Below are 10,206 nucleotides of genomic sequence, written 5' to 3'. Positions count from 1 at the left end.
TTAATGGAACCTGGAAATAATTATCATTAATAATACAGCAGGGTTTGAAAGAATCTGAATTTAATGAAGGAAAAGCTAGTGTTGCTATTTGCAACCTACAAAAAGGCTCATAACACAGCAGAAGTCTGTTAAATGTGAAATCTAGCAGGTCCTAAATTGCATCAGATCCTTACCATATTAAGGCATCAATGTACAGAGACATCTGGATTTTGATTTACAGAAAGTCTTTTTGAGTTACAAATGTAGTAAAGATGAAACAGCAATGTTACTCATCATTTCGAACGCCACCAAACAATGCAATTTCCTCCTCGGCCCTCTTCTCTGCAGCCCTCTTCTGCATCCTTCTGGTTTCTCTGGCAGCTGAATCAATTTGAACTTTCTCCATTACTGTACCAAAACCGGGAACTGTCCTATTCAGCTTGTTGTAGACCCGAACGCTGAGGTCGTGGAATATCTCAAACAATCTCTGTGTGTCAAAGGCAAAAAGTGTCAATATGTGACCTTATTAATCAATATTAGCATGAAGAATACTGAATATAGGGCCTTGCACCATAAATAACCTGTGTGAAATAGAGAGAGCTTTCCTAAAGGTACATCAAAACTTGTCTAGTTCTAATCTAAAACTAGGAGATCAAAATCATATGAATCCACATATGACATAATGCACCAAAAAGTAGTAATACATAGCCACTACCTTGTCGAAACACAGCACAAGATCACAAAAACACCAAAAGTCAAATTCAGCAACCAACATACAAAAATAGAAACTTTGTTCTAAGTTGGGCACTTACAATGACATCCTTGTTCCATTCAGCAATATATGGAGGGCCTGTTGTGTATGAACCAAGAGGTTCGCGGTACCATTCACCACCATATGTTATTTGATCCATGGCTTGTTCAACACTTAGAACCTCCCATGGCCTCAATCCAGGAATAACCTTCTCTAATTCTTTCCTGTTTCATGTAAATGACCAGCTCAGTTATCTGATTATGAATCAACATACGAAACTTTTGTAAAAGGACTCTAGTAGTTGATGCAACTGAGAATCTTCTTATTTAACGCAACTACTCTTTCGCCTTTAACTAAAGAGAATCATAAATTAAATGGAAAAGGGTCATATTTGCCCCTGTACTTTCTGAAAAGGGTTATATTTTCCCTTTGTCATACTTTTTTGATATATTTGTCCTTGTCATCCAACTTTAGGCACATATTTGCCCTTCGACCATTAAGTCCATGTCCACTTTTATTATATCCTATGTGGTGACCATGTTATAGCAATCATAGATATCTTACCAATCCAATTGGGGCTTTTTCTAAACAGAGCCTGGATACTTCATTGGGCGCTTACGTGACGTGCCTACGTGGATTTTTTTTCCTAATTTAATTATTATACACAACTCAATATTATTCCCACCCATCTAACCCATAAAATTAAATTTGTTCTATTTAATTTTTTTTCCTCATTTAATTACTATACCAACTCAATATTATTCTTACCCATCTAACCATAAAATTAAATTTGTTCTATTTAAATTTTGTTTCCTAATTTAATTATTATACCCAACTCAATATTATTCCAATCATCTAACCCATAAAATTAAATTTTAATTTTATGGGTTGACTCAAGAAGACTGCTGCTTGAGAACTCTCAGATCAGTTCAATTGGTACATAGGATTTTTGGATCTTGTATTTTGTTTAGCTTTGAGGGATGTTATTAGAAGTCGTCTGTTATATTTCATGCCTTGCAATATTTCAGACTTTTTATATCATTTTTGTCTGAGATTTTTGCTGAATTATGATATGTGAAACCGCCAACTTCTGTAAAAAAAATAAAAAAAGAAAAAGAAAAAAAAAAGAAAGAAAAGAAAAGAAAAAAGGCTTTTAACCTAAAAGCCGCATTTTTAAAATTAAAAAAAATTAAAAAAATTATGGGTTAGATAGGTGGAAATAATATTGAGTTGGATATAATAATTAAATTAGAAAAAAGATTTACATAGAATAAATTTAATTTTATGGTTAGATGGGTGGGGAATAATATTGAGTTGGTATAATAATTAAATTAGAAAAAAGATTTACATAGAATAAATTTAATTTTATGGTTAGATGGGTGGGGAATAATATTGAGTTGGTATAATAATTAAATTAAGAAAAACATTCATGTAGGCATGCCACGTAGGTGCCACATAGGCACCACATATGATATAATAAAAGTGGGACATAGACTTAACGGTCAAAGGGCAAATATGTGCCTAAAGTTGGATGACAAGGGCAAATATATCCAAAATGTATGACAAAGGGCAAATATAACCCTTTTCAGAAAATACAGGGGCAAATATGACCCTTTTCCCTAAATTAAAATAGTGATATAAGGAAATTGATAGTGTTTCAGAACAGATACAATGACAATTGGTCAATGCAAAGATCAAATGATCATGCATACTTCTTCACCAACTAAGTAATAACATATGCATCGGCCTGGTGTGACCGCTTTGCTAAAGGAACCTAAAATGTTGTCTGTGAATGTCAAAATATGGTTCAGCCCAGTGCAATACTTTCCATGAAATGATACACATGATGCCATTGTGGACCAGAAACAGAAATATACATATCTGAAAGTGCCTGTTTTATTTTTGGTTGACGAACAGAATATATACAACTCGTCCCATAAAGTAAACATCCTCAAAATTCTTTAGTTATAATCTGTAAGAATGCATATCCTACAGCATACTGCGAAAAAGCATTGCATTTGCTAATATTGACAGATGGAGATGGGTTATAAGTTTCTGACATCAACAGTAGAAAGAAAAATATTGCAAAGTGAAATGATTCTACATACCTGAGTTCTTTGGGGATATATTTGTTTGGCATGTGGTCAGCCTCCAAAATTGATGTCAGCTCTGAGCCACTAGCCCAAAGAAACAGGGTATGACTTGGAGTCCTTACACCAGGCCAGACACCATCATTTGCTTCTAGCACAGCCAAATCACGCCTTCTACTTTCATAAGCTTCTTCTTGCATCTGCTTATATGTCTTCGGCTCACGTCCTCTGAGAGGAACCCAAGGAGGTATACCTTTCTGTAGTTTGTGAAGGAGAGCAGTAGCAGCAGCACCTAGTCTAACTGCACTTCAGCCAAATAAATGCAAGGGATAAATCATATGACAACGTGGACCTCAACCTCCATGGACTGAGAAACAAAACCAAATACGACAACTACAGAATAAGCACAAAGGTAACATAAGCATGGTGACAAACATCCAAAGACGAAGACGTAATAATTTTAAAATGCTTTCTGGGAGTAATTTATGATTTACTGACTAAATTGATATGAGCATATGCTTCAGAATGCCAGGGTTTCTAAAAATCCTCTCTTTTCTGATTAATTTATCGTTGAAAAACTAACATATATGCAGAGTAATCTTGACGTGTTGTGCGCATCACTTGAAAAGACAAACCTTCCCAAGTGGCAATTGCTTTTTCCAGACCATATACCATCCCGATGGGAGCCCATTCATCCATATCCTCACCCCAAATGAAGGTGTGCTTATCAATGATTCCAGCACCCCAAGCAGTCTTAAGCTGTATTAATTCCATTGGTCCCCTTGAACGACCTAATCGATCCTTGTAGAACCACCCACCGCTCCGCATAATAACTGGAAATCAAGCATTAAAACAACAGTCAGCAGTTGAAAAATAAGGATAAACAACAAACCAATGCGTCTGACAGTGTCTTGTTGTAATAAGCATAGCCCCAGATTACCAAAGTGCAAGCTATTTAGCATCAAATTAAACATTAATGTAAATCATGATGAACTAATAGCAAATAATTAAGAGCATAACTAACACATGGCACCAGATCACTCTGAAGTCTGAACTAACAGATAAGCTTATCGATAAGCTAATAGCAAACACTCAAGTTGAAACTATGAGCTAAGTGCTAACAGTTATGAGAATAACAGATAAGCTGTAAACCTTTTGAATGATATGTTACAAGTGAAACAATGATAGTGATTTTCCACTAGGTGCATGTTGACAACTCCTAGGTTTTAGTTTCACTTAGCCAGCCAGTAGGAATTTGTATCATTTTCTTTGCAACTGTATACACTCAGATCAAGGGAGAGAGTGTGTGTTTCCATCACTCCAAGATCTTCTACCAGAGGGGATTGTTGCTCTATTCCCTCTCAGCTACGAGGGATTCTGACTTCACAGTGCTACCATTAAAATCTCTTTATTAACAAGCATGCTTGATAAACACAAGTAAACTCCTTGTTTTTTGTCGTCAATTGCAAATGAAATTCAAAGAACATTGTTTCTACAGATGCCTACTGTCCAAAGAAATTGAAATGCAGACAACAATATACCCTATTCAAAAATTGCAAGCATCAAAAGAGCAGAATGTCCATCAAGATGACTGAATGAATCCATAAGAAAAGCAGTATCAGCAGCTAATTCAAGATAAAAATCTCCAACCTAGGCCCTCTTACTAGTTATCCCATAATTCACAATTTAAGGAGCCAGAGAATCCTCAGCTGTTCAAGGTGTACAGGATAAGTGGGCACAATATTTTGCCAGTAATTGAAAAAATATCATAATCTTGAGCATAGTAAGTGTAGAATGAATGTAAGCAAACCTACAATCATGATATCGCTTTTCAAGCCTTTTGTATCCAATAGCCTGTGCAGCATCAATGGGCCTTCCAGGTGGGTATGGTCGTTGACGAAATCCCCAAAGCCCAAAAAAGAACTGCCTTGCGAAATCCCAAAATTTATCATCTGATTCTTTCTTTGTCTTTATTGCTTTTCTGGGCATTGGCCTCCCATCCAATCCAATGACATTTGGCACTGCCTTCACATAAATCGATCTCAGATGGGAAATTCTTGAAATAAAATGGACATAGACAGCTCCAAGGTATACCAAACATAAATTATATCATGTCCCATTTGTTGTGACTGTATCATATTAGTATTGCAAAAGTAAATATCAAAGTAGTTGCTTAAACTAATTTGAGAAACAAACCAATACATCAAACTTCAAACTCGAACTGTTGAATGAATTTAAATTTTTGAAATTCATAATGTGGTATAAAAATTTATTACTAAGGATATGAACCCATTTGGCCATAGTTTTATTTTGAATACCTGCCACAGTTTCTTATCTTCCCTTCGAAAAGGAGACGAATTCTCTTGAAGCTCAAGGTCATTGAGCTTATCAGCAATCTCTTCAGCTTGTGCCAAGAACTGTACCACTGGGCTTTCCCGAAACTCAGCAAACCACTTCTCATTCTCCTCAATCTCTTCCTTAGTTGGGTTCTCCTTTTTCTCAAAAAACGGATCCTCATTCAGAATCCGCTCAACTTCTGGAGCATGTCGGAAGTCAGGTCGGGTCTCACATTCCCAATAGAACTGGTCCAGCATTTTCCGGTAATGACCTGGATTTTCAGGAGCTGTTTTCGGTTTTCTTGAAAATGGATTTGAAATAGCAGCAAAAGGCGGGGAATATTGGTGGGGTTTTAGGGAATCAAAGTGCGATAGAAGATTAATTGGTTGAAATGGTGTTGAAGGTTTGTTGAACCAGTTGTTATTAAATGGGTTGAAATTGATTGACGCCATGAATGAAAAAAGGATTTTCTCTGGATAGTTTTTAGAAATTGAAGTTTAGGGTTTATGGGTTTTGAGGTTTTAGATTGGTTAGAGGATATGGCAGAACAGAGTATTTGAAAAAGGCAGACCCGTGGGGTTGATGAGTGGGAAGATGAGGAACTCAAAGGGAGATGTGGCCGGCAATGTATCTTGCCTTTGGAAAGTCCATTAGTTTGTGAAGCCCAATATAAGGTGTGGTTTGGCTAAGTTGCCAAATATTCTTCACAAGTTATTTTTGAAAGAAATTTTTGAGAAATTTTACAATACATTTGGTCATAAATTTTTTCAGATTCTAGTGAAATTTTAAAAAATATTATTTTATACATGTAAGTTCTAAAAATTATTAAAAATATTCATAAGTTTGTGTTATCATTTTATAATAAACATATTCCGTTAAAAACAAATTATAATGTAATTGATAATAATCAACAACAACAAAATAACAATATAGGCAAGAACAATACATTAATAGAATTAAAAATAAATTATTCTTTTTTTTTAATCTTGTCACTCAAACTATTCTTTTTCGGAGGAGGTAATAACAAACTATTCTTTTATAAAATATTTCCACATTCTATGAATAATTTTTTCCCGACAAGCTTTCATTTCTAGGATGACCGAGAAGATGAAGCAGTATTGTTATTCTACGTTGATTGTTCATCATTTTCATCAACGATCATATCATCACTTTCATATTCAGTAATATTCCATCACTGCTTTAATTTTCACGCAAAAAATTATGTAATACTGCATAAGCAACTACTATTTTCACCTGCATGTTTAAGTCATAGTTGTTCATGCCTTATCATAGTATTCTGAATCTACTTTTTTCATGCACCAAATATTCTTTCAATTACATTACGCAAAGAGGCATATCTATAGTTAAATAACTCTTTGTCATTCTTAGGCTCTTTTTCACTTTCCCTATAGTCTTGCAAATGATATTTCATTCCTTTAATAGATATATGGTTGTTGGCTCATTGAGAGAAGTTTCATTAAAGATGGTCGGTGGACATTTTTTTAGATAAGTTTTATTTAAGAGGGATTAATGGTATTGGTTGATCATATTAATGGAGTAAGTTGATAGATAAATATTTAGTTGAAATTAATAAATGATTAGTGTTTTTATAAAATATAAAAAATTGGGATTATTTTTAAATTTTAAAACTTTCCAAGATTTCACGTTCTAGTTTTTGTTAGAACTTGAGAACTTGGGGATTTTGTCAAGTAATGACAAATTGTATGGACAAACACAAGTTCTCAAATATTTTTTAAGTTTTTTTCAAAAACTACTTAAGGTCAAACGCTCACTAAGCGATACCTTACGAGAAAGAAAGAAGACTAAAAGTCAAGTTTATTCACTAAGAAGGTGTGAACCATACTCTGGTTTACCTATTTTACTAAGAGGGTGGAACCATACTCTATAAGATCAAAGACATCTCCCACCATACTCTATTTTACTCATTGCTCTCTGCTCATTATTCCGAACTCTAGAACTCCCAATATGCTCAAAACACCAAATAAATATAGTCTGAAATTGCCTAGTAAAAAATTATTTCTACTCGATAACTAATTATTTCATATTTTGCGGTAAAAGTCCAATCTTGGATTAGTGAATATACACGAAACTTTACCAATCTGTCTTATAATTCATGCTCAAATTTTCAGAAGTTTCAAAATACTTTTTTCGAGCCTTAAAACTAATAATGAACCTTTTAGTTGGCACAATTTGCTGAAACAAAGCCAAAGCACCCAAAAGCTTAAAAACTCACCCAAAACTCATCCATAACTTCCAGAATACAAACAAAATATGCTACTAGCTTGGAAATAATATTTCGAACTCAATGAAATCATCAAAACACCCAAACAAGGTCACCTTAACTTGATGTTGACCAAATTCAATTTTAATTTAAGAATCTCCAAATTTCCAAATAATGACATGAAACTCATTCAAAAGATTCGAAAACTGAACAAACCTTCAACTAGACCAAATATCACCATTAAGACCTAGTGAAATCATCAAAACTCAAAAATGACATTTCTAACCTTAAACGTTGACTAAACTCAAACTTTAACTTTAACTTTTCTCGCATCTCGTCTAATGGATCAAAATCAAATCAAAAGCCTTTGGACGCAAACTAACCTTAAATCTAGACCAAAAGCCATATTTCAGAGCTAACGAAACTGTCAAAATTTCATTCCGAGCTTACTATCACCAAATATTGACTTTGGACAACTGTTTTATGCTTTCAACTGTCAAAATACTCAAACTCTACCAAAATTCATTTAAATACCTCAATACATGAGCCAATAGTCCTACTAACCCAAAAGCCACATTCCGATGGTGATGGAATTGACATAAATTTCATTCCGAGACTCAAAATTTCAAATGTTGACAAAAGTCAACCATTTCAAATTTTAAGCCTCCAAAACACCCTAAAATCTAAACTTTTCAATCTGGTTTCAAATCTAACCTTATATACTGATCAAATATGACTTGGACAACTAATGGGAGAGGTAAAATAATAATTTTTCAAGAATTTCCCAAAATGACCTTCAGGGTCATTACATTATCCACCACTAAAAATAATATTCATCCTCTAACATACAAAAGAAGAAAGAAGCATACTCGACATTACTAAGAGCCTGAGGAATAATTTCCAATGTCGATATTTATCTCCCCAATTGAACTCCTTCTTAGTTCCATACCATTAGGACTAACTTCCTAAAACTGAACTTTCGAATCAAAATTGAAAAATCTGTAAAACAAGGAGTGATTGCCAAGCCACAGACGTCCATGAACCAAACCTGAAATGAAACTCTCTAAACCAACTAATCAAGGACGGAAGAATTGTCTACCACAACTAATCACATACTACCTAAGGACCACACCAACTGAGTCCAACGTGAAACACCAATAACAACAACCAAGACTAAGACACCCTACAACCCAACTACAAGTACGATAAGAGATAAGAACAAATACAATCAGACAATAATCGATCAGACGCCCATAGCCCCAGAAGGTACAAACAATGACAAACATACCCCTGGCCTCCATAAATCGGGGGATCAAACAACAAATAAAATATACTAGTGATAGGCAATGCTAATGAATCTAAGTTTGTGGTAAAAACCAGTAACATCATCAGTGGCTCTCAGCAATCAACAAAGACAAAGAGTGTATAGACCCATCTCGACCCTCGACATGCCAAGTTGGACCCATGTGACTCCCTCATCCAGTTCTATGGTACACTAGCCAAAAGGGCGCATAGGGGACACGGGAAGTCCGTATATACTGCCTGGGCCCAAATAGGTCTTACATAGACATATAGTATCCCCGTAGTGGTATCGAAGAATGAGTAGCCAAGTCGATGTAGAAAAAGGCAATGTCGCGCCGTATAATCAAGTATAGGCTAAAGGCATCCTGGATGCAGGCAAAGTATAAAAGGGCAACGCCACGCTGGATATCAATAGAAACTGAGCACATCCTCGATTTTTTGAAACTATTAGTATAAAATAGAGCACGTCCCCGAAGTCTCGTAAAGTATATATAGGGCATTTCCTTGACGCCTCGTAAATCTTAAATTATTTTATCAAAGAAGTCCAAGTGGTACGACTTCCTTTAAAAACCAATTTAAAAGTAGAAAAAGTGTGAGAATGTCCTCTCAAAAGTAGTAGTGAAAATCAAATGAAATACGAGGATAGTACCATAAAATGAGTGAATATGCTTAATCAATGCAAGCATGCTATCACCGGCATCCAAAAAAGAAACACACAATACAAATAATAATATCAAACTAAACCACACAGTTAGGGAAAGAAGGGACTAACTTGGGATCCAACCACTCCTCGAGCATGGCATCCTAAGCCTACCGCTGAACAAGATGAATAATTGGGACATGGCTCAAAATAAGACAGAGGGAGAAATATATCTAGGATCGATGCCTTACCCCAAAATATGCCTTCTCATCTCCCAACGAGCACAGCTAAGCCAAACCTACATCTACGACAGGCTACAGAGGTCTACAGCACTAGCACTAAGTCACACCAAATATCTCAAGCCTTTACCGGAAGCTACGCCTAGCTACAAAGGCACCGAAACACAAACTAAAGTATCTAAGGCTCAAACCTAGCCTAAAGCCACCAGTACCAATCTAAGAAGGATAATTTCACCCAACCATAACGCAACCAAAACCACAAGCCTAACATAAGGATCTCAAGAGACTACGCTAATCTAAGGTCCAACTAGAGTCAAGGAAATGGAATAGAAAGGAGGGAGGCCCTAAACCCGGCCAATACTAACCTAAATCACATTCAATATATACTAAGCAATATTTAATAGAACTCACTCAAAAGGGGGAGACCATAGCCTACCTGAAAGCTGACCACACGCACTCTAAATCCACTCTATAATAGCTATCCGAGCCTGAATCACCTCCAAATGATGCCATACTATCAAATTATTGATCTACACATCAATACAAGCATTTCGACACCAAGAACATAATTTTTAGAGTTGGACCCAAAATCGAGTCTAAAATGGGATTGTGGGACTTGCATCGAG

The 10,206-nt window shown here is 35.4% G+C and overlaps 1 protein-coding gene across 1 annotated transcript; it reads right to left on the bottom strand.

Moving 5' to 3' along the window:
• Positions 1–5,818, bottom strand: LOC129882438 (protein TIC 56, chloroplastic). Its single transcript, XM_055956730.1, has 6 exons — positions 5,139–5,818; positions 4,635–4,845; positions 3,456–3,653; positions 2,839–3,121; positions 792–954; positions 1–466 (listed from the first exon to the last, which is right to left on the bottom strand). The coding sequence occupies exons 1-6, from the start codon at positions 5,607–5,609 to the stop codon at positions 266–268; spliced, it is 1,527 nt and encodes a 508-aa protein (XP_055812705.1). The 5' UTR covers positions 5,610–5,818; the 3' UTR covers positions 1–265.
• Between the last annotated feature and the right edge of the window lie 4,388 nt (positions 5,819–10,206).

The sequence above is a fragment of the Solanum dulcamara genome, chromosome 3, assembly GCF_947179165.1.
Source record: "Solanum dulcamara chromosome 3, daSolDulc1.2, whole genome shotgun sequence".
Taxonomy (NCBI): Eukaryota; Viridiplantae; Streptophyta; class Magnoliopsida; order Solanales; family Solanaceae; genus Solanum; species Solanum dulcamara.
The sequence above is the reverse complement of the archived record's forward strand: the minus strand, read 5'-3'. Positions and strand labels throughout refer to the sequence as shown.

Excerpts from the sequence above, each read along its gene's own strand:
- LOC129882438 (XM_055956730.1), bottom strand. The coding sequence starts at position 5,609 with ATGGCGTCAATCAATTTCAACCCATTTAATAACAACTGGTTCAACAAA. Across the intron at positions 4,846-5,138 it reads AAGATAAGAAACTGTGGCAG|GCAGTGCCAAATGTCATTGG; the intron begins GTATTCAAAATA and ends ATTTATGTGAAG. Across the intron at positions 3,654-4,634 it reads TGAAAAGCGATATCATGATT|TTATTATGCGGAGCGGTGGG; the intron begins GTAGGTTTGCTT and ends CTTGATTTCCAG.